Genomic DNA, 25,337 nt, shown 5'->3' on the forward strand with positions numbered 1-25,337 from the left:
TTTGGAAAACTTTTCTTCTCCCACTTTTTTCCCTAGTAAGTCAATGTCCTATTTAGGGCATGTTGCCATGGCAATTGACATAGTAACTTGGGTAAAGGTTTTAAAAGATTTTAAAATGGCTGATCTACAATCTTACCTTTAAGAAACTTCACTCTGCATTTAAACCGCTAGCCCACATCCCAAAATGCTTTTTATACAATCAACAAATAATCAATTCAAAAAGGCCTGATTGCTCAGATCATGAGTCCACATCAGTACTGAATAATTTTGTTGTTATGGAAGAACCTCCAAATTATTGTTGCATTTTGACTTAGTGGCATATTGTCGGCAGTAAATTAATACATTTCATTATGCAAGTTATTTCTTCTGGTAATATCGTAAACACTACAAATGATACATTCATTTACACAATATCTCTCGAAATTCCTAAGTAAACAGTCGCTCAAATAAGACATTTCGATTTTTTAGACACCACGTTGGCATCTTTTTCGCTTATTGTCCGCACTGCGTACCACTGTCCACAGCTAATAACTGGATAGACCTGTTAGTCAAGCCTGTTCGTTTGTCAGTGTCACTTTGCTGGCACTACCAGCCACCAGTGGAACTGCAATCCCACCACCAGCCCGCGCTGATGACTGTGGTGGGACAGTGACTTTCTGCTTCAACTTTTCCTTCTTCCCTCGCAATTTCCCCACGACCCACCGGGCTGGTGCGAAGGGTTTACGTGGCTTGCAGGTTTCACATTTGCATTTTTTCAGGAGGTCAAGAGGCTTGCAGTTTGCACAATCGCATTTGACTGGTCTGGCTCTTGTCGCTACTGACCTCCCACCTTGGCCCAACAGGGCTTTAGGCTCGGGGCAAGGGCCACCCTTCTTAGGTGGTGCCACGCCGCTCTGCAGTGGTGTGATGTCGGTGTGTGAATTGGTGTCGGTCTTCCCCTCGGCTGTCTCTACTTCGACCGTCACGTCCCCCGCGGCGCCCTCTGGATGGATATCCCCTGCAGCTGTCTCCGCAGCAGCAGCAATACCGTCTGATGGCACTCTTCTGGCCGCCAGTGGGACTGCAACCCCACCAACCCCCTTCTGGGGGCTTCTCTCAGCCGCCGCCGAGAAAGAGCGTGGAGCTCTGCTCCACCCAGCCCCCCCCGCAGGGGGGTGGAGAAGGGATAGTTTATCTTTAATCTTCACCTTCTTTTTTCTAGTTACAGCCCCACCAGGACGACGCATTCTCTTTGCCTGGATCCTGGTGGTTGGTACTGAAATGACCTGACGTAGCACCCCGCCCCTCTCTTTCCGAGCGGGCGCACGGATGCCAGTATTTACCCACTCAGACTTCTTTCTGAGGGGTTCTGGGGGAGCTGGTTTGGCGCCCAGTCCCCGTTTTCGGACAGACCCGACTGGTCTGTCTTCGGCGGCTCCCTTCTTGAACGCCACCGGTCCGCTGGTAGCTGGTTCCCTGCCACCTTTCTTAGACGGGCGCTTGGAGCAAACGCCACCCTTGACAGGCCTGACTGGTCTGCTTTGGGCCATCTGCCTGCCACCTTTCGTAGACGGGCGCTTGGAGCGAACGCCACCCTTGCCAGGCGACTCGGATCCCTTCTTCTTCTCCGTGTTGAGTGGGCTGGCGGCGACGTCCGTCGCAGCAGCGGCGTCTACTGACGCCCTCGCCGGCTTCTCTCCTGGTTCAGCGACCTCCAGTGACTGGCTCCCCTCTGCGTCGAGTGGATTGGTGAAGACTTTCACCGCCGTGGCGACGTCCATTGAAGCTGCCTCCCTGGCGGTCTGCTCATCTGCGACGTTGGCTCCCTCTGGTCGATCCCCCTCGGCTTCCTCCGCAGGCGTCTCGTCCCCAGGTCCAGCTCCATCGATCACCAGTGGCACCTTTGCAGCTGCTCTCTCGATCGCAGCGTGGAATGGGGTCTCTCCTGGTTCAGTGACCTCCAGTCGCTGGCACCCCTCTGTGTTGAGTGGGCTGGCGGCGTCGTCCGTCGCAGCAGTGGCGTCCTCTGACACCCTCGTGAAGAGTGGGTTGGTCACCGCCGTGGCGACGTCCATTGAAGCTGCCTCCCTGGCGGTCTGCTCATCTGCGACGTTGGCTCCCTCTGGTCGATCCCCCTCGGCTTCCTCCGCAGGCGTCTCGTCCCCAGATCCAGCTCCATCGATCACCAGTGGCACCTTTGCAGCTGCTCTCTCGATCTCCAGTGACTGGTTCTCCGCAGTTACTTCCTCAGGATTGACCTCCTTCTCCGCGTGGTCCCTCGGAGCAGCGTGGAAAGGGGTCTCTGCCTCCCTCGGAGCGTGGAAAGGGGTCCCTGCCTCCCTCGGAGCAGCGTGGAAAGGGGTCTCTGCGTCCCCTTGAGTGATGCCATCTGTGACCTCCGTCGTGAAGAGTGGGTTGGAAGCGACGTCCTCTGCGCTTTCCCAGCGTGTCGTCATGAGGAGATATCCCTCCGCCGCGTTGTCCCTCACAGCAGGGAGTTCACTCACTTTGGGATGTGTGAAGCGGGACCCATATTCTTCCTGGGCCGCTTCAAACCAGACCTGCCTCAATGTTTCGTCATACTCTTGGCAACAGTCATACTGCATCCTGCAGATCTCAGATGAACTTTCTTCATCAATTTCTAGTATGGCGATAGAATATGTAACAACCTTAAGGAATCTAGCTAATTCGGCTCTTAGCTCCCTTACCGCCCTTTCTTTTGGTAAATCCAGCAGGACAATAAACTTTACTTCCCTCCTAAAAACTGCTTGAGCTGCTTCACACTTCCCTATTAACTCAACCAACACTTCCATCTCCCTTGTTTGGGTATAAGGTCTGTTAGTCTTAATTCAATGGGCTGTGACAGTAATCGTCAGTTATTTTTAGCAAGTAACAGTGTTGTTTCAGCCTTTAGCTATATAACAACAATAATTAATTAACACTGTGTTTAACCTGTAAAATAGCACCCACCCTATCAGCATTCCACGCAAGAAGCCTTTTAATGGTCTACTTACATTAGTTAATTTTGTTAATTAATACTGGATAGGATATATTTTGCTCTACCAATGTACTTTCTAGTATTTAACCCACAATGATTACCATTGATCCCCTGTTCTTGTACACTAATCATCTAGTTACTCACAGTATCAGTCTATCGTAAAGTCTAGTTAAACATTGAATTACACTGGTAGTAACCTCCCCCACCCCTTATCAGTATACAATGGCTTTTTAACTTCCAATGATAAGATAACCTCACATTCACTGTCTGTTAGTCTAATTCTTTAGCTACATTGCAGTGTCTGGTCACTCATAAAGCCTAGTTAAACCATGAATACTCTCTTAATGTTTGTTTAATCAGCTTAAAGCAAGCATCTCATTGCTATGATTAGATTATTAACCAAACCTAACTACTCCTCATCTCAAGGTGTGTTAGTATTGGCTGTTAGCTTAGCACTGTATGCTAGACAATAGAATAGTTAGCTTAGCACTGTAAGCTAGCGGTGGCTGTTACCTGAGCTAACTAGCCTCTTCTGTGCTAATATAACCCCCTTAGTAACCCGCGCTAGCTTTGCTACACTAACGGTATCTCAGACAATAGAATTGTTAGCTTAGCACTGTAAGCTAGTGACGCTAATGGTAGCTCTCAAGTCGGATAGCTTTAGCTTCTAAACCCCCTCTGGTACGCTAATCAAACTTTTAACGGTAGCCTAGCTACATAACCTGTGGTTAGCTTCTAGCCCCTGCCTCCTAGCTCCTTATTCTTAGCTCAGTCAATAGAATTGTTAGCACGCAGCGTTTAACAAGCTACAGTCTCTCCTTTCCACGGTTTTCGCAAACTGTGGGGCTTCGTTCATAGCAACCTGAGTGAGTCTTTTTCCCGGAAGGTTCCTCAGTAGGCCCGTACGGTATTCAATGCCTCGGTCCTCGCGCCATGCTAGGCCGCCGGCTCCGTGTATCCCCTTTCGCCTCCGTGGTTTCGACCTTCTGCAAGCTGTGGTTTTTTGGAGTCCCTTTGTCCCCACACCGACTCCTTCGGCGCTGATTTTCACGCTAGCACTAGTTCATTCCTCCAGTGTTAGTGCTGTTAACCTATTTTAACCTGTCCCATAACCAGGTCTAATAGATACTTTGTTACAACTCACTTCTCATCTTAAAGAGACAGTGTGTTTTCATTCCTATGGCTATAGGAGTTTTTATACTGTTATTTCTTTATATAACACGCATAATTCAATTACTTTTAGTGTGTCATATCTTTACAACCACACAAAAATCACTCAATCATACCATCCGCTTCAAGGGCCTAATACTTATCTAGCTATTACATAGGCTACCACGGGTTATAACTTTTCCAAGTGATTCATCCAACACTAGTTGTCCCTCTCAGACACACTAGTGGTTTAATTACTGTGTAACACTTAAACTCTAAGAGAATCTATTAGTTTAATGACTAGGTAATTAATACTTAAACTCTGAAGGCCTTATTCAAAACCAGCCTAGTTTAATAAATGCGTAATTAAACGCTTTAAACTCAGAAAAGCCTCCCACAGAGGCATTAATAGTTTAATAACTCTGTAATAAGCGGAGTTCAAACACAGTGTCATTCGCTTATTAACTCTAAGATGCCCCCCACGAGGACACTACAGTCTTATTACCATGTAACAAGCAGAGTTCCAATTACTAAACTCAGATAAGTTTCCTCCGGAGACTTTCAGTAGTTTTATTACTGTGTTATACCACGTATAACACGGTTAATCAATTTAAACTCATAGATGTCTCTCTTAAGAGACACTACAGTTTAATCACTTAAACTCTAGCTAATCTCCTCCGGAGATTACGGTAGTTTTATTACTGTGTTATACCACGTATAACACGGTTAATCAATTTAAACTCATAGATGTCTCTCTTAAGAGACACTACAGTTTAATCACTTAAACTCTAGCTAATCTCCTCCGGAGATTACGGTAGTTTTATTACTGTGTTATACCACGTATAACACGGTTAATCAATTTAAACTCATAGATGTCTCTCTTAAGAGACACTACAGTTTAATCACTTAAACTCTAGCTAATCTCCTCCGGAGATTACGGTAGTTTAATTACTGTGTTATCCCTATGATAACACGGTAATCAACTTAACTCATAGATGTCTCTCTTAAGAGACACTACAGTTTAATCTAGGTAATTCTACTTTGACTCAAAATGCCTCCTCCGGGGGCATAAGAATAGTTTAATTACTGCGTAATTTAACGCTTAAACCCTAAAGAAATCCCCTCCGGGGATTACAATAGTTTTATTACTGTTCACTTTTATAGCCAACCTAGTTTTCTGCTTTGTGCAGAGTTAAACAACGGTTACTAAGCCCAAATGAAAGGGTAGAGAGAGAGAGGAGTCTAAGGCATTACTCGTACCAAATGTCTTTTAAGGTGATTTATTTTACTAATAACACATACAATACATTTAGGTAAATAGTTAGGTAATAAAACCTGGTAAGAGAAAACAAGCACAGAACATTCACAGTATTAAGATATGACTTCATCCCATTATGAACACATCAAACATACAATCATTTACAATGCTTTACTTACTATTGACTTTCCACTCTCTTCCAGATGATCAATGGGTCACTCAAGAACCCATATTCGAGGGACAACCCATGGCCAGTTACTTATCGAATCTGAAGTTTGTTCCTAGACAGGCTCCTTTATAAACTTCTCACACAGTGCCCTCCTTCAGGGAGGTTCAAGCAACCGGAAGTTCTGTTTACCCACAAAGCCTTGCGATTGCCTGCCGCTTCCTGTCACACTCTCTTCAGAGCTCCCCCGCTCGGAGTTGCTATCTCTTTTGTTTAGAAACCCACCACCTGATAGCGAGACCTGTTCCCTATCTTCCACACAAAGGCCTATTGTCTCTGGTATGCAAGAAGTCTTTGAAGCTCAGGAGCACAGCAGGGAGCCTGCCTCTGCCCACTCTGTACCACTAGGCTCAACTCAAACAGTACATGTTTGCTAACTCCTGCAGGACAATAAAAGCACATTGCTGTTGCACCAATAATAATACACAGTTATCTTTCATAATCATGGATTATTCCACAGGTTGAGAACCACTTCTCTAGCCCAAAAGAACCTGACCAAAGACCATTAGTCCCGCCCATGTAGGAAATAGCAGAGGCACTTCAGTTGAGGTTTATTCAAGAAGAGACAATATTTTAGTAATGAAGCTGTGCAGAAAATGTCCAGTTTTAAACGTTTCTCCCTATGTTTTAAAAGGAGAAAGTTAATTTAAATCATTTCATGCACAGTAGGCTAATATCCTTATGTACTGAAACCCTTAAATGCACCACAGAAAATGTATGGAATTGCATAGTATAGTATAGCCTACATTATCATTGGTCCACCCTGAGGGAAGCTGTGGGATGACATGCAAACATCCTAGGAAGACTGCTGAATCTACTTTGAAGCCTACTTTGCAGTCAACAGGACGTGAATCAATGCCATCTGTTTACCATGTGTTTTTATGCTTAAAGATCTGTGAATGCACCAGTATGTAGTTCTGAACTCAGCATGGGAGGAAAAACAAAATACCTCATTTTAAAGTGAGAGTTGGTGTTTACTGTATGACTACAGCGTCATTCATTCATTCACAGCTAACATAGAGACAGTAGAGTTGTGTTACTTTCTCCTGAGTAGGTTTATTATGACTTAAAATAGGGTTATTTTCCCAAGGATTTTAAATTGTGTTTACTGTACCGGTGACTGTCCACTGCACTCCTGCTAAACTTATTTGGTCTCACTTAACCCATTCAATCCGGGAACACGTCTGTGTCACTTTAGACCAGGGGGTTTTCAACAGGTGGTCCGTGGACCCCTTGTGGTCCCTGAAGGTATTGCATGTGGTCCCTGACCATGTTGCAATTATGTTTCTTTCTTCTTAGTCCATGGAACAGTGCATATTATATTATCGACCTGGTGATCTATGATGACATGTCAATGTTGTCAGTTTCTGGGAAGTCGGAGGTCAAGAGATTCCACAGAAAAGGGAGTTAGAATCTCAAGAAGGGGAAGTGTACCGGATTGCCTGATGGAGTCATCATTATTAGGAAATGTGGCCATTTAATTGCATGTGTCTACTGTGTAGTCCATGGACCACTGGTTGAGAAACAGTGGGATGTATCATGGGATGCATGCATACAGTAGCATAGTGCTACGAGCTTGTAGATCTGCTATTTGGAAAAATCGTGAAAATGTGTGCAAATCTTTGAATGTATGTTTTTTTAAAGCGATTTTTTTTAACACAAATCTTTGCTTCTGGGGTAAAAAGTAAATTTTTTTGGGGGGGGAAAGTCATGTTGCTATAATATCAGTTCTCAAACTTGTCAAGAAGCCTACTGTAAATCACCCCCAAAATGATATGTATAATTTGGCCGCAGACCCCCCCCCCCCCCCCATCTCAAAATATTTTGTTCCAGGGACCCCCAGAAGCAAAGATTTGAGTTAAGAATGTATATACATATATTCAAAGATTTGCACACATTTTCACATTGTTGTCCCCCAAAAAAAATCAGATCTACAAGCTTATAGTGCCGCGCTCAAGCTATGAGCTTGTATATCTGCTATTTTTGAATAGCCAAAGAAATCTAAAAAGGACACAGATTCTTTGGGTCTAAATGGGTTAAGGCTTAGTGGTGCTTACTCAGCCTGAGCCAGTCCATCTATGGTGCTGGGCAAGCCTGGTAGACTGGAAGAAAAACACGAGTGGAGATGCCAAGGGTTGTGAAAAAAAAGGTCAGATTTAAGGATGGACATGGGTAGAGACTCGCTGAGGTAGCACTGGCTATGTTGGAGAATTTACGCACACATGTTATTCATATACTGGAAGCGATTCAGTCCTTGGGTTTATCCCACACACCTTTGCAATGCTAAACGTGGATTCACATTTAGACCATACTAAGCTGCTAGGTGGTACAGTATAATGAAAATGTGCTTTCTTTGATATTCCTTTGTCGCTGGATGACAGCACACAGATTTACTCGGGAACAACATTCTCACACACGGCACTATAGGAGAACTTAGCATGCGTTGTTTGTCTGCGGTTATTACAACTTTGTGGTTCACCCACTTGTCACATTCTGTTATTCACCAGACCTCTGCATTTTTTAAGCTTTAGATCACGTTACTGAGGCCCTGCATGCTGATTTTAAATGTTAGGTTAAAACCCCTCATCAGCCCTATATTGAAACAGATTGGAATGCTGCCTCCCCCGTGTACCCTAGAGAGATGAGCCAATGGTTCACTCACCCAGGAGTACATTTAAAAAACACCTTTTTCTTGCTGCTGGCAATAGACAAAACAAATGCTGGATTCTCTAGATCCAACAGTGAGGTAGGAGCTTTGTCCAGATGGTGCCTCATCAGGCTGTTAAATAGTGTGTGTGCTTGCTGTGCAGTGGATTGCTGTAGTGTTCATGGCTCATTATTATTTTAAAGACATTTCTTGTCATTAGAAACTGAAAAGCAACAGTGAGCTTGACTTGGCTTTTTAGTCGCCCTTCAAAAACATAGCATGTTCACCTCAAGTGTTACATTGCCCGCATGTTTGCAATTAAAACCAAGGTCAAGGCCAGTAAAAGATCTGAGCCATTCAGTTGTCTAGGAATGATTCCCCAAATACCACAGTTCAGGAAATGCCTCTGCTGGTGTTTTTGACTTGTTTATTCACACTTAAAGGGATGGTTCACCCCAAAAAAATATTTTCTATCGACTAGTCACCCCATGGAGACTTGAATGCATGGATATTTTTTTGGTTTTGTCGCATGCCTAATAACCGCTGCCGGTCATCAAATTATTGGCTTAGGAATACGACAAAAACAAAAAAATATCCATAAATTCAAGTCTCCATGGGGTGAATAATCAATAGGAAAAAAAGTCATTTTGGGGGTGAACTATCCCTTTAAACCTGACATTTCCACCTCACTCTCATTTTCCTGGCTTTTATTAACACTATTGTTTATGCTAAGGCTTAATTCACAGAGAGTGATTGTCTAGAAACCTGTCTCGAGGAAGCAGGATGATGAATATTACCACTCCTACAGTAAACAGGAAGTCATAGGGTGGGCTTCTCTTACTCACACAAATGACCATGGAGACAAAAAAGGGATCTGTATTTGCTCAACTCATATAGGGTGTGACTGTGGCGAAGTCATTCATGTGAAATAGCTTCTGTAACCATGTTTCCCCCATGTAAATGAGTGTGAGTTAAATTGACACAAGCGAGCCCCGGTTTGTAGGATTTGCAATGGCTTTGAAGATCACAAAAACATGAACATTATGCAGGATTGAAAGGACTTCCGCTCCACCCAGGGACTGGTAAACTCATTTTAGAAATGGGTGTCAATGAAATCCTTGTCTTTAAGGTTCTGTCACAGAGTACACAGAATGGAGCCACAAGTCTGGAAACAAACGTAGACAGGCAAACACAATGTTAATATTTATTTTATTCTTTTATGAATTTCTGCTGTCTGTGAGTACATTACATTACACAGGGAAAACAGAGCATAATACATAAATACAAGAACAGAGGTACGAAACAGGTACAAACGGTGCAAAGTATGTCTATTTAAGGCTAAGACTAAAACTATTTTTACTTGGCTCATGTAGTATTGCACTAAGAAAATAGCAGCGTTTTAGAGGGCAATATATATTTGTATACTAAACAGTGTATATATGGTTTATTTCTGTCATGTTATGAGGACTGTAATGAGGACTTAAACTAATTGTTTAAGTCATACTTAAGGGTCTTAAGCAATTGTATTTGAGTTAATGTTGGTGTAACTAAGACAACAAGGATTAGTGCTAACTAATGACAGGAAAAGTTTAGTTCTATTGAAATTGTGTTACACTGAAATGCAATGTGCTGACCTCCTCTGACACAGCTAGACCATACGGATCACTATAATTATTTAGTTTACAGTACACATGTACTATTCCAATATTCGTACTAAAAATGTACTATTCTTACAAAGAGATTCATAACAGAAACAGAACATTTTAATTATAATAATAATAATAAACGTTGTGTAATATGATATTTTGAATATTTATTCTTCTTTACTTCTGTTCCTTTTCTCAGCATTGGATGTTTCTCACTGGGACCTGCAGTGTGAGTTCAATAACACAGACCATCGCACCGATCTCAACGGAGTGGATCGTCTGATCGTGAGGAGAGGCCAGCCATTCAGTGTCAGTCTGTCCCTCCGCTCAGGAGCCTACCAATCAGGAGCCAGCTCTCTTCACTGCAGTGTGGAAACAGGTACAGTGTAATTAGCCGTTCAACCCTGGCAACGAAATGCCGTTGAGTTCAGGGATATTTTTATATCGTTGCCGTCGGGCAGAAACCTCCTATCTCCATATTCTAGCATTTCGTTTTTTCGTAAATTAACGCCATACTTGATCATACTACAGCGTTCAAAAGTAGCAGATGTGCAAGCTCGAAGCGCGGTGCGGAGCCGAAGGATGTTTGGATTTTATATTGCACATCTCGTGGTTCGTTTGAAATGGTTGAACGTTTTAAAATCGGCTCTACACTTACTGAGACTATTTGAGAACGACCTGACATGTGCAATATAAAATCCAAAGAACTGAAGAAATTCCCCTGTGTGTGTGTGTGCGCGCGCGCGTGCGCTCGTGCGTGTCTGTCTGTGCGCTCGTGCCAGACACACACACGCACACACACACACACACACACGCACGCACGCACGCACGCACGCACGCACGCACGCACGCACGCACGCACGCACGCACGCACGCACGCACGCACGCACGCACGCACACACAATACTTATACAGAATATAGCTTCATCCATAATGAAAAAAATAATAACACTCTTCCCAGTAATAATAACAATAAAGAAATGTGTGCCATTATGGTCCAGGAATGAGGGGAAACCATTGTACCAGTGTTCCTGTCATTAAGGAAATAAGAGACGCTATGGAAACGCCTTATTCTAGTCTTCTAGTACACATGGTGGGTCATGTTTATTTTTCCCAGGGTTCATTGTGATTTTAAAGCTGATAGGATGGAAGGTCTGTTAAGTTCTAGCTTTGTTTAAAGCAGCACTATGTAACTTTCCTCTTCTACCCCGAGTTTGAATCCGGTTTCCTACACAAGTGCCGAAATCTTTACCATTGAGCTACAGTAATAGAGCTGACCTGCTTGCTCAGGGGGATGAATTGAATCTTGACCATAACATTGGTGTCAGATCCTGTGTCTAGGTGAGACATGACCTTTGACACGACCTAAATGTCTCAATAGAAGAGCAGGGAGACAAAATACAACCACCCCAATTGTATAACTTATATTGTTTTAACATATTCTACCATATTGGACAAAATTACATTTTATTCATAAAAAAAGTTACATAGTGAGGCTTTAAGGACTAGCGTACCCCAGTAGTCAGCAATATTGCTACTGGACTTTAGACAATACATTATTCTTTGGTGGTTATGTCTAGGTTTGTTATCAATTAATTTTCCTGCTATTCTCTCCTGTACTCCACACCATTATCACCCAACCCAAAAGCACAAAGTGCAAAGCGGGTGCTAATTGACCTCTCTGTTATTGTTGGAAGCACTTGGTATTTCCTGTCAGGCCATTAGACCTTGCACACACTGGAACAATGCTGAAATATTTCCTCTCAGCTAGGCCATTGAAAACATGCTGGAACAACGTTGAAAATTATCTTTTTCTTCCCCACAGCTTATGTTTCATCTCGATGTCAAGTTTGTTTAGACCTGTTGCTTACCGTAAAATCCAACTGTTTAAACAGGAAGCATAGCAGGCTGCAGGAAAGCGTGTGTGCATGCTGTGCAATGGAAGATAACCTTATCAACGAGAAAGTTCAAGTATTTTTTAAAGACCTTTAAAACTCACCCAATGTGGACAGTTTGCAGGGAAACTGCCCACCCTTGATTTCATTGTATAGAATGGAAGACTCAAAGGGACTCGTTCCTTGGACCAATGCCAAGTGGAGGCACAAAGCAACTCATGTTCATGTCACTGTACTTAGTCCTCACATTTGAACTGAGGTCACTGAAGAGCCAAGACTAAAGAGCTGCGGTCATCTTTGTATACTGGGAAATTGTGTGCCGCCTGCGTGCATGAGGGGAGATTCCAGAGATGTTTGAGCAAAATTAGTTGGGGAATTTGGACTGGTGTGGGAATGTGCCATTTACAGTAACTTTCCATTTGCAATTTATCTTCACTGAGGATGATGTAATATCCTTCACTAAATGCCCTGAACTTCTTCCAGTGACCGTGCCTCCCTCCTTGCTTTAACTCAGTGGTTTTCAACCATATTCATATCAAGGTCCATTATTTATTCTGCATTTCAGCCACGGTGAGATTTAGACTCTCAGACCCAAGACTTATATATTTTGTTATCGTTGGATACGATTGTGTCCACAATTCCATGCTGTATTGATGTTGGTACCATAGGAGAGATAACAGGCAACGTTGATCAAAATAGCAATTATTTTAATTAAGTAATGCAGATGTTTAACAATAATGTAACTCTTGAGAGTGTAAAATGAAACCAAATGGACCCGTAAGGGTCCTTTTGGTTTCATTTCGCACTCTCAAGAGTTAAAGATCTATAAGGGGTCCATTTAGTTACCAACTCTCCATCATTTAGCTGGGGGACCACCTGGAACCCCCTCAAGGACCACTGGTGGTCCCCGGCCGGACCCACTAGTTGAGAACCACTGCTCTAACTATATTAAACTCTACACACGCAGGTCCTCACCCCTCTGACCAGTATGGGACCAGAGCCTCCTTCGATCTGTCCACAAACATCGACACGTCGCGTTGGAGCTCCGCTGTCACCAGCCCCCCGGGGAACATGGTGACCCTGTCCATCTGCTCTCCCCCCGACGCCCCCATCGGCCGCTACACCATGACCCTCGGGGGAGCGGGGCGGTTCGAATTCATCCTGCTCTTTAACCCCTGGTGCCAAGGTGGGTAAACGGACCATATGTCATGCTGTCATGTCTACATAGTTCTGTGCAGAGATCTTACGACCAAAGAAGGCCCTACACGATTATGTTTCATACGGAGGCTCCTGAGGGATAAGAGAAAGGTTGCAATGGCAGACACAGTAGAATTACAGCAAAAATGGAGCGCCTGCTGGCCTAGCGGTCCAGGCGCATACCACATACGCTGGTAATCCAGCTTGACAGCGTGTCGCGGGTTCTATTCCCGTTTCTAACGACCTTTGCTGTGTGTCACCCCTCATCTCTCTCCCCATTTCCTGTCAGCCTACTGTCCTGTCAAATAAAGGCATAAAAAGCCCCAAAAATATATCTTTAAAAAAAAAGAATTACAGCAAAAATTATTATTGATGGGTGGATGAGTGAATTAGTGGGTCACTGGATATAAGCACTTTTACTATAGAGTCTATCTATACTAGTATACACACTTTCTGACGTTAGTGTGTTATGAATGTCATGAATAGCCTTTCTGTGCCTAATGGGATTGTTTGGGGTCATTTTAACATATACTCAGGCTTTTGCCTGTTTCAGTATTTAGATATTTGATATATTTTATCAGACACGCCCCTTCCTATATAAACCCATTGTAACTCCATTTTAACCATGTTAGACTCATTGAAAACACACGTCCCTGGTTCTGATGACTGATATTGTCCTTCTAATGCGTTAGGGGGCGTGTCTTTTCAATTACTGTATTTACTTATTTTTTATATATTTTTAAAAATAAATAAATACAATAAAATGAATTAAAAATGTAATTGAAAGAATACAGCCCCCTCACACATTAGAAGGACAATATCAGTCACCAGAACCAAGGACGTGTGTTTTCAATGAATCTAACATGGTTAAAATGGAGTTCGTTACAATGGGTTTATATAGGAAGGGGGCTGATGAAATGAATGATGTTAAATTGACCCCAAACATGTTTGAAAGTGAAATATCCCTTTAAGAAAATGTGTTTACTGATACAGTAATTATTACACTCATTGTCTCATGGCAACAGGGGACTGGGTATACATGGACAATGAAGACAACCTGAGGGAGTACGTCCTGTCTCAGGATGGGATCATCTTTCGAGGCAGTTACAAGCATCCCAAAGAGACAGCATGGAACTTTGGCCAGGTACCAGTACCAACAGGCCCCTGTCGACCTCACCGAGTAAACATTCCAACGAGGGAGCCGTGTATGTCTTCAGAGATAAATGATGATGAGACAGGGTGGGGATCAGTCTGATATGGGCCATTTATCAAGTAGGCTGTGTTTCCTGACATGAACTCAAACATACTGTAGGAACAATTTAGTTAAGGACTCAACAATGTGCCCTGAGAAACAATGATCAAAGCTCTCATTCAGAGCTTACAGTCGGCTATGAGATTCTGATAAAATGGCATTCTGTACCTAATCACATAAATGAAGTGCTCGTAAGAGACCGCAAGGATCAGAATGCCTTCTTTGATATCTGATCCAGTCCAGTTGGCCTGTCATTACATGGTGCATTAGAAATGACTGATTAGAACATACCAGAAGGACAAATTAGTTATTTGTTCTGCACCTGTTGTTCACAGAGCAGAAGTATAACCTTTTATCAACCCTCTCTATGTGTAGTTATCACTTGAAAACAGAGGCAACTAGAAAAAGTGCTCCTCGGAGCACAGGTCTCCGCCAGGTCAGGTAGGTTATTGTGGGCCAGCAATGTTCAGAATTCGCCAATCAGGATGGAATACAAAAAATCTGACGGAACCAGCTTGATCACTTGACTATAGAGATAATGTGTACCGATTTGCATGATGTTTGGACAAAAATTGTAGGAGTAATATAAAAAAGAAAAATATTGCAAAAATCGGCCTCCTGGTGGCGCTATAATAGGGCAATGTTAAAAGGGTGGCATTTCTTCTTCGGCCTAGTGAGAATATGCGTGTGAAATTTCACAGAAATCGCAAGCTGCGTTCATGATTTGAGGCGTTTTGTTCAAAACGGACCAATCCTGCAAACTTTGGAAGCCAACCTTAGCCAATGAGGATGGCATATGGGAAATCGGACAGATCCGTGTTGATCACATGACTATAGAGGTACTGTGTACCGATTTGCATGACGTTTGGATAAAATCTGTGGGAGTAATATTAAAAAAATGGTTTTGCACAAATCAGGTTCTGAATTGGCATCCAGGGAGTGTGTGTGCACAGTTTCGCAGCGACCGGGCCAACGGTGCCGGAGATTAGCTGCTAACGGACGGACAGGACGGACGGACACACGGACGGACGGACAGGGTGCAAAACATACTCTCTCGCCATGCCTTTCGGCCTGGCGGAGACAATTATACAAAACATTATGCTCAGTTCTGCAATGTTATTTCTGTCTCCTCTGTGCAGTTTGAAACTGGGATCTTGGATGCCTGCCTGAGAATCCTAGACATGAACCCTAAATACCTGCGTAATCCTGGTAAAGACTGCTCAGGAAGGAGAAATCCCATCTACGTGTGCAGAGTGCTAAGTGCTATGGTGCGTCCTGATAAGGATCTCTCTCCTTTTCAACATGGCCTTCATGCGTGCAAATACCTAAGTGTGAAAGTGTTGAGTGTTGTCATCAGTGGTGTAAAGTAACTAAGGACATTTACTCAAGTACTGTACTTAAAAGTACACGTTTGAGGAATCTTTACTTTTACTGGAGTATTTCCAATTTTATGTACTTTTACTTCTACTCCACTACATCTCAGAGGCAAATATTGTACTTTTACTTCACTACAATTATTTGACAGCTTTAGTTACTAGATCATTATCACAAAATGATCTACAAGCTCACAATGCATCGTAATGCGACGCATTGTGAGCTTGTACAGTAGATCAGCTATTTTCAAAATATTTTTTATACATTTTGAACTTGGGACGAAATGGGACATTCTGAACAATGAGTACTTTTACTTTTGGTACTTTTAAGTACATTTTTATGCCAATACTTTTGTACATTTACTCAAGTACATTTAGAATTCCGGACTTTTACATGTAACGGAGTATTTCTACCCTGCAGTATTGATACTTTTACTTAAAGTCAAACATGTGAGTACTTTTTCCACCACTGGTTTCCACCACCTTCTTCATGCTGTAGGTGAATTGTAACGATGACAAAGGTGTCTTGCTGGGGAAGTGGACGGATGACTATGATGGAGGCGTGAGCCCTCTGTCCTGGAAGGGAAGTGTCGAGATCCTCCAGAACTGGGACAGGAACGCCTGTCAGCCTGTCCGTTTTGGACAATGCTGGGTGTTTGCTGCAGTGGCTTGCTCAGGTACAGTATATACCAAAGAACCCAATGGAACTTTAAACAGACACAAAATATTGTCAAACATGACATTTAGGGCTATGCTTTGCTGATGCAGTATAAGGTTATGAGGGACATTTGTATTGTTTTGTTTGAATCCTACTAGTTTCCAGGGCTCTTGGCATCCCCTGCAGAGTTACCACCAACTACCTGTCAGCCCATGACACCAATAACAACCTCGTTATTGAGCGATACATCGACGAGGACGGTCAGTCGGCGCGGGGATCTAGAGACATGGTCTGGTAAGAGAATTCTAAGGTCTATTTTGTTTCACAACTGCAGTGGTGGAAAGTAACTAGTACATTTACTTAAGTACTGTACTTAAGTACACTTTTGAGGAATATATATATTTTGGCCATTTAAAAATAGCCGATCTACAAGCTCACAATGCGTCGCAATGCAACCCATTGTGAGCTTGTAGATCTGCTATTTTCAAAAGATTTTTATACATTTTGAACTTGTGAAATGGGACATTCTGCACAATGAGTACTTTTATTTTTGGTACTTTAAGTACATTTTGATGCCAATACTTTTGTACTTTTACTCAAGTAAAGTTTGATTTCGGGACTTTTACTTGCAGTATTGATACTTTTACTTAAGTAAAACACGTGAGTACTTTTTCCACCACTGAAGAATTCGAAGGTCTACTTCGTTTCACAACTGTGTTGCTATACGAAAATAACGGACTTTCTCGATAGTCTTTTATTTTCAGTGAGTATAAAGAAATACTGTCCTAATACACGGTTGTTGCTGGATGTATTTGCTAGATAGAAGATAGTTTCTAGGAGACACATGAAACCCTTGTTAACATCCTGTCAGCTGTTTACGCCACTATAGCAAACTTGGAGGGAATTAACAGAAGGCTGGCGGAAGAGGAAGGGGTAAAGGTCAATAGGTCACCGTCAAGGTTAAGGTGAAAATAAATTTTAAGGCATAGTATTTAAGAGTGTGGTGGTCTTTACGACTTTACCTGCCGAAACACGTTGTGAAAACACCAAAATACAGTGAGAGGGCAATGGGTTTCTGCAGGTAAACACCACCACACTACTCCAGTGGCTGATGACGGCTGGTATAGAGGGAAATGATTGATTAACATTTTTTTGCATTGTTTTGTTATGTAAACACATTGCAAAGTTAGTATGCCTTTTACGGTTATATCTCAGGAAAAGGATGACACAATTATATTAAGTGATGTAAGCTATAGCTATCTGTGATGTCTCACTGCCCCATCAAATGATGTCATGACATGAAAATTCTGTCTGTAAACAAAATAGCTGAAGAACGGATGGGCAGATTTTCACAAGACCTAGTGGGAATGACCAGTAGGCACTGCCTTGAAGAGATTATTAACCACTTAACCACAACATGTTTCTAAATTATTTTTGAAATGAGCAGATCTACTAGCTTTTGGGGGGAAAGAAAGTAGCCTATAATGACATGCATTCCATAAATGCCATAGGGCTAGACCACACATGGACAAATGACATCATCAACTTGCAACGGGCATTGCCCCTATTGAGTGAAAGATGAACTGTTTATAAAATAAATAAAATATTTAAGGTGTTTTATTTTTTTTATTTTAGTTATAGAGGACAATTATGATGTATTAAGGCATATTTGTCATATTAGCCAGGGATCCTTTTAATCTCTTAGTCAATAAAGTACGTATGGGTTTAAGTAATCTCTCAAGAACAGATTCTGCTCTGCGTTGGAATCTGTCGTGAAGGTTCGTCATAACGTGTACGCACTGTGTGGGCGTGGGCGTGCCTTCAGATCAGGAAGCAGGCCGCGCTTTACCCAATCAAATGTAGTGGGCGGGATTTACGTGTCCGCTGATCCTTCCCTACTCGAAACAAGCCGAAACTAATTTAACAATGGCGTCCGCGGAGCAGACAAAACCACGGAAAGATATTCACATTTTAACTTGCTCTTTCATCATAGAAACAAGTGGGCTTATAACCAAAACGATCCATGTTCTCTGGGAGAAGTGGTGTTAGTGTTCCGTGTAGAAATATTGTTAGTGGGAATGAAAACATAGTCGCACCACCCGGAAGTGGAGCGTGAAGGCAGAATAAAACCCCGGTTTCCTTTGCGCACGTGTGCTGCGTCGTCATTGTCCCAGAGCCAACATGAGATAGTACAAACAGCAGAGGGCGCTGTTTTTCATTCTCATTTGGCTTTGGGTTCCCAGATTGGGGTTTAAGTGGCTAAGAGGGCAATGTTCTACCAGTCCGTTGTAGCCAGCATTATATTCTATGCAGTGGTATGCTGCGGTGGGGGCATCAAGGCCGGGGAGCTAAACAAGCTCAATAAGATCATAAAGAAGGCCAGCTTTGTGGTTGGCCCCCGCATGGAAGGGCTGCAGTCAGTCGCAGAGAGGAGGATTAGGGACAAACTAAACTCCATCTTGGTTAATAACCCCTCCCATCGACTCGATGGCGAGCTGCAGGATAGGGTGAGCTGAGCACCTTCAGCCAGAGGCTCACTCTCCCCCGAACATGCATACTGAGCGGTACAGACTCTCTTTCATTAGCCTGGTTCCAGACAAATCTGCCTTTGCAAAATTGCATCGCACTTTAGCCCTCGGCAGTGTGTCGTGTGATATTGTCTGGCCACGCGAGGCTACTCTTTCATGCCTACTACCATCAGACTGTACAATGCTTAAAGACGGGGTGCCGTGATTTTCAGTGATTTTCTCCCCCCCCTAAAACATAATCATCAGGTATTATGGTTATACTAGGAGGAAGATTTTTTTCAAAAAAGTGTACAGAAATTGTTAAAATTATGTTTTTATGTGGACACGCCTTCAGTTCATTAAGTATACCTGGTTCTCACCTTAGCACCTCCTCCACCACCTTAGCACCACCCACCTGTCCTAGTCCCTCCTTCTCATGCCCACACCTGTTGTGTTATGATAATGAGGGGGAGGGTATATTTTTACTATACTAAAGGGCTGTTTTTCTATTGGCACGTTTGACTCGAAGATTACTTATAGTTTAAGAAATGGGTTTGACACTTTTTTTGAAGATTTGGCAACCTTATTTGGACTATATGGAAACGTTGTCCCTACCTCAACCTGTATCAGAGATGGTATAGGTTGTTATCTACAGCTATCTCGGTCTAGATCTATTATTTCTCGAAGCTACTTAATGTTTTTACAACAGATTTGTCTCTTCTTGATGTTCCTTTTCTTTCTTTTTTGTACATTTATTTTTATTATGTTTTGATTATTTTTTATCTGTGCTGTCTTTATCTATGTGGGTTTGTATGTGGGGAGGGGGGGGGGTGTGGGGGGGGGGTGTTGTATGTATACTTTGAGAAAAATTAAAATTAGAAATAAAAAAAAAAAAAAAGTTTCAGCCTCCAGGTAGAAACTCAAAATAGTCAGAGAAGACATAAAACACCATAAAAACACCACCAGGGGGCTTAATGAAGTTCTATCAACCTCATAGACACATGAAAAACTGAAAAAGTGCAAAACCATGGCATCTCCTCTTTAAAGAACTCTCTTTTTGGTCCTGTGTTGGCCCTGGTCTAGTGTGTCTATGTCCATCTGTGTTTTTTGTGTTTCTGTCTGTCTGTTGATTACTTATTTATTGTTGCACTGTGCTGCTGTAACACCACAATTTCCCTTTGGGATTAATAAAGTATATCTCATCTCATCTCAATGGAGCTGGGGAAGAGAATTTGGACCTCCATATGGGCTACGCCTCCTTGCCGAAGCAGCTGGTGTCTCCATGTGTGTCAGAGGAGACATGTGGTTGTCTTCTACACACCCTCCCCAAGCCAACAGTGGGTGTTGGCAGTGACGGGACACATGGGTGGAATAGGAAATGATTAAATTGGGGAGAAAATGCGGAAGAATGCAATTAGGATTAAAAAAAAAAAAAAGAAATCAGTGGCTGTGTAAGTCCAGGTTTAGCTGATGACATTCTGTATTCTATTTTTAGGAACTATCACTGCTGGGTAGAGGGCTGGATGACCAGGCCTGACCTCCAGTCAGGGTTTGATGGCTGGCAGGCCTTTGACCCGACACCACAGGAGAAGAGTGAAGGTAAACTTCACACTCACAGTGTAGTGTGTCTGTCACAGTCACAGACTTTGCCTGTCTTGTCTAGGTGTTGTATTTCTATGTTATGTTCATGTTCTAGGTTGTTATGGTTCTATGTTCATGTCTTCCCCAGGTGTTTCTCATGTGTAATCAGCCCTCATATGTATATTAGTCTTGTTCCTCAGTCAGTCCTTTGGTGTCACTTCATTAGTTAATTTGTATTTGTGATTTCTGTTCTGTTCACGTAATGTTTATTAAAACACCCAACCATGGGTTTTTGATCACTACCAGGCTGTCCTGCTTTTGGGTCCTCACCACACCACCAGATCGTGACAGTATCCAAATTAACCCATTAATTAACCTTCTAAATCCTAACAGTTTTCTGAAAAATGTATCAGTTTATCAGTGGTTCTCAAACCTTTTCATGTCAAGGACCCCCAAAATAATATGCATTTGGCCGTGGACCCCCATCTCAAAATATTTTTGTTCCAGGGACCTCCAGAAGCAAACATTTGAGGAAAACATCTTCGCTTCAAAAATATATACCTGTATATACAGTATATTCAAAATTTCACGATTTTTCAAAATTAACAGATCTACAAGCTCATGAGCTTGTATATCTGCTATTTTCGAATAGCCAAAGTATAAGATAGTGGTTCAAATCTAAAATGACACGGTTTTAATGGATTAAGTATTTTGTTTAGCACTGATAAAGGGAGTTCCACCATCTTTGATTTTTTTGCATTTTGCTGTGCATGTACCTCAGGAGTGTACTGCTGTGGGCCCGTACCTCTCAAGGCCATCAAGGAGGGCGAGCTCGTGTTCAAATACGACGCGCCGTTCATCTACGCCGAAGTCAACGCCGACGTCCACACCCTTATGAAGAAGAAGGATGGCAGCACCGAAAAGGTCTCCAGCTACGGTCACCAGGTGGGCCAAAAGATCAGCACAAAGAGCGTCGGCAGCGATGCCAGGGAAGACATCACTCACCTCTACAAGTACCCTGAAGGTAGACACGCAGCGCTGCCGCAGTCTTAATACAGTAAATAACAACAACGCATGACCCCAGGTTGAATGTCACTTTGACAAATTACATGTTTACCAGTGTTTAATGTCAGGAGCAGGAGGAAGGGGTCAGCTAAGTACACGCTTTCTGAGGAGGCAGTCCTGTAAACAGCGTATGAAGCGAGACACAGAACGCTCTCTATGCTAAACACACCATCTTCAGACATATCTCTGCTGTCGGTTAGAAACCATGTCCAAAATATTAGCTTTTCAGGAAATGAAAAAGAAAAACATGTTTTTACTGCCTCGTCAAAGTTGGTATGGTGACTTTATACATTGTCAGATATGGTGCTTGAATGTGTCCTTGTATAATCATCACTTTACCCAAATACAGCTCAAGTGGAGTTAGGAGGTTTTTGACCATTAATGTGGAGATAGGGTTTTTTTCCCGTCTGACTTCGTCATTCTAATCGATGGTTCCAAAGTTGGAGTTAGGTGGTTTGAACGAGGAGTTTGAGGATCCAATGGAGTTAGGTTTAGTCAGAAGCGCTTTTTAATCATTTACATTGGTTCAATTTAGTCAAACCCACACACAGACGTAAAAAGTGTTCCATAGCACTGATTTATTAAAATAAAAAAACTTGGAAAAATGGAGATAGCTGGTTTATGTCCAACAGCAACGATATCCTTCAGAGATATTTATGTATGCATATAGCTGCATACTCTCTCTCTCTGTGTGTGTGTGTGTGTGTGTGTGTGTGTGTGTGTGTGTGTGTGTGTGTGTGTGTGTGTGTGTGTGTGTGTGTGTGTGTGTGTGTGTGTGTGTGTGTGTGTGTGTGTGTGTGTGTGTGTGTGTGTGTGTGCGCATGCACTGTATGTACTGTATATATTAGTATATATACAGTACATTACAGTAGTGCAAGTTAAGTTCACCTCCAGTCCAGACCATCTGCTATATTCACATAGACATCTTGTTTGGCTTGCGGAACTCTTTCAGATACAGCCATTACAAATACAGGAGATCTTTGTTTAGTCCTGTGTGCTACTGATATAAAACACTTTGTCATATTTTAACCATGTCTCCATATCGGTCCAGTATAAAAATGTTTACTTGCCCTAGTATATCTCAGAGGTGGGTTGTGGCCGGTTCCAAAAATGTAGCAATGATTCTGCAAAGATTTCAAGCTAATGGAATGCAGACTTTCGCTTCCTGGAACATTATTACACTAGCAGCCACACGGTTGTTTCAAATCTATTAGTTTTGAGCTACTGTATCCACAGCCCAACACAGTGTGAATAGCCAGAAATGATAAAGCGAATTGTTCCTTTAAGTTCAAAATTCATGAATACTGTAGCTCCATTCTAATGTGATGGTACGATGACAAATGGTCTCATTCAGTTCTTTCTTTTGGTCATCCTGTCAGGCTCTGCTGAAGAGAGGGAGGCGTTCAAGAAGGCCGACCACCAGAACAAGCTGATTCAGCAGCAGCAGGAGAACCAAGGCCTGTACCTCAGCATCAAGGTCACGTCTGACATGAGGAAAGGCTGTGACTTTGACGTGTTTGCTGTGGTTACCAACAACACGTCGAGTGATAAAAAGTGCCGCTTGAAGTTTGGGTCCCGAGCGGTTTCCTACAATGGAATTCTGGGAGAGAACTGTGGCTTCAAAGACCTGCTAAATATTGAGCTGTCACCAGGAGGAGGTTGGTCTGCTGCGTGTGTATGTGTGTGTGTGTGCGTGTGTGTGTAACGTAACTAAGTACATTTACTCAAATACTGTACTTAAGTACACTTTTGAGGATTTTTACTTTAATAATAATAATAATAATAGCTTGAATTTATATAGCGCCTTTCATAAACCCAAGGACGCTTTACATCAGAACAATGAACAAATAACAGACAACTGAACGAACAAACAAAAAACAACTATATGCCATAAGCCTGAGAGAATAGGTGTCTTTTCAAGGCAGCTTTAAAAGAGTCCAGTGTTGGAGCATGGCGAATCCCTATTGGGATGGAGTTCCACAGGGTGGGGGCTGCCACACTGAAGGCTCTGTCCCCGAAAGTTCGCATGTTTGCGTTGGGGACAGCAAGGAGGTCCAAATCTGTGGACCGCAGGGTCCGTGACCGGCTTGGTTTATGGAGTAGGCTTGAGAGGTACTGTGGAGCAAGGGCAGTACTGTGGAGCAATTGTGTGGAGTATTTCCCATTTTCAATACTTTTACTTCAACTCCACTACAATTATTTGACAGCTTTAGTTACTAGTTACTTTGCCGATTTAGATTATTATCACAAAACATACAATAACCAATTCAGCCCTGCATGTTTCGGCCATTTCACAATGCGTCGCCATGCGACACATTGTGAGCTTGTAGATCGGCTATTTTCAAAATATTTGTATACATTATGAACTTGTGAAATGGGACATTCTGCACAATGAGTACTTTTACTTTTGGTACTTTAAGTACATTTTGATGCCAATACTTTTGTACTTTTACTCAAGTAAATTTTGATTACCGGACTTTTACTTGTAACAGACAATTTCTACACTGCAGTATTGATTCTTTTACTTAAGTAAAACATTTGAGTACTTTTTCCACGTGTGTGTGTGTGCGTGTGCGTGTGCGTGCGTGTGTGCGTGCGTGCATGCTTGTGTGTGAGTGCAACCCAGGTACCTCATTGTTTGCATCACACCGCAGGGCTTGTTACAGAAACCATATGTCACACATTCCTGCATGGCTCCTATGCCTATAAAGGGCTTTTCATAGCACGCCACGACAGAATAGTTGATCTCATATCAAAGGACATTATCCAAACATTTCCCACTGTTGGTGAGAATGAACAAACATTCCTGTGTCAAAGCTTCCGTGTTTCATCTCTGTACCGATAATCCTGAAATCTTTGCACATCTCTCTGTTAATACACCACATGGTGTTGGTGTCAGTGAAGGCTCCAAATCAGTTTCTATATCCTTAAACTGGCCTGCACCTTCGACTCTAGCTTAGAGGAAGCTTTTATGACTAAAGTAATTAAATACCAGCTGCTCCTCCATACCAACACAGAGCTGCGTTATACTGTAGGTGCAATCTACTTGAGTTTGACTTTGGCAGCCTAGGACAGTGGCTTTCAACCCTTTTCATATCAAGGGTCCATTATTTATTTGGCATTTGAGCCACGGACCACCATTTGATGAGATTTAGCCCCTAAATAACCCTAACCCAAGACTTGTATTTTGTTATAGTTGGATACTGTATGTGGAATTGGTCCACAATTCCATGCTGTATCGATGTTGGTACCATAGGAGAGATAACAAGCCAACGTTGATCAAAAGAACAATTTTATAATTAAGTAATGCAGATGTTTAACAATAATTGAACTCTTGAGAGTGTAAAATGAAACCAAATGGACCCGTGAGGGTCCATTTGGTTTCATTTTACACTCTCAAGAGTTAAGGATCTATAAGGGTCCATTTGGTTACCAATTCTCCATCATTTAGCTGGGGACCACCTGGAACCCCCTCAAGGACCACTGGTGGTCCCAGACCACTGGTTGAGAACCACTGGCCTAGGACATGTCCACAGGTTGGCAGTAAGAGGCTTCCAACAACTTGGGATGCAGAAAAAAAGCAGCCAAATGGCTTGCAAGATTCTGTGCAATCTCTTCTATCATTGGTAGCCGCCAAGATGCCGTTAATTGGACCCCTGAGGGGTGTTTCGGGGATTTGTCCAAGATTAGCTGACTGTACTTTTTTACAGCACCGTGTACATATTTGTGTCTTTGTATTGTATCTCTTATGTGTACATAAATACATTATTAAAATGTGTGTGTGCGTGCAATCCGTGCATGTATGACTTAACACGTGCGCATGCATGTGTTTGTGTATGCAAGTACTGTGTATCTCTCACAGTATTGTATTTACATGTATTATATCTTCACACCTTTCCGTCTGAG

General features: G+C 42.6%; 1 protein-coding gene across 1 annotated transcript in view; it reads left to right on the forward strand.

The window, feature by feature from the left end:
• The window catches only part of tgm2b (transglutaminase 2b), a 40,136-nt gene that overhangs the window by 2,370 nt on the left and 12,429 nt on the right, over positions 1 to 25,337 (forward strand). Inside the window, exons 2-10 of the mRNA XM_080422414.1 lie at positions 10,103 to 10,282; positions 12,766 to 12,984; positions 14,021 to 14,139; positions 15,387 to 15,515; positions 16,120 to 16,297; positions 16,437 to 16,572; positions 20,281 to 20,384; positions 21,148 to 21,390; positions 22,811 to 23,089. Coding sequence (XP_080278540.1) covers positions 10,103 to 10,282; positions 12,766 to 12,984; positions 14,021 to 14,139; positions 15,387 to 15,515; positions 16,120 to 16,297; positions 16,437 to 16,572; positions 20,281 to 20,384; positions 21,148 to 21,390; positions 22,811 to 23,089 — 1,587 coding nt within the window. The remainder of the gene's footprint in view (positions 1 to 10,102; positions 10,283 to 12,765; positions 12,985 to 14,020; positions 14,140 to 15,386; positions 15,516 to 16,119; positions 16,298 to 16,436; positions 16,573 to 20,280; positions 20,385 to 21,147; positions 21,391 to 22,810; positions 23,090 to 25,337) is intronic.

This window comes from Gymnoscopelus braueri, assembly GCF_963280865.1.
Source record: "Gymnoscopelus braueri genome assembly, chromosome: 3".
Classification (NCBI taxonomy): domain Eukaryota; kingdom Metazoa; phylum Chordata; class Actinopteri; order Myctophiformes; family Myctophidae; genus Gymnoscopelus; species Gymnoscopelus braueri.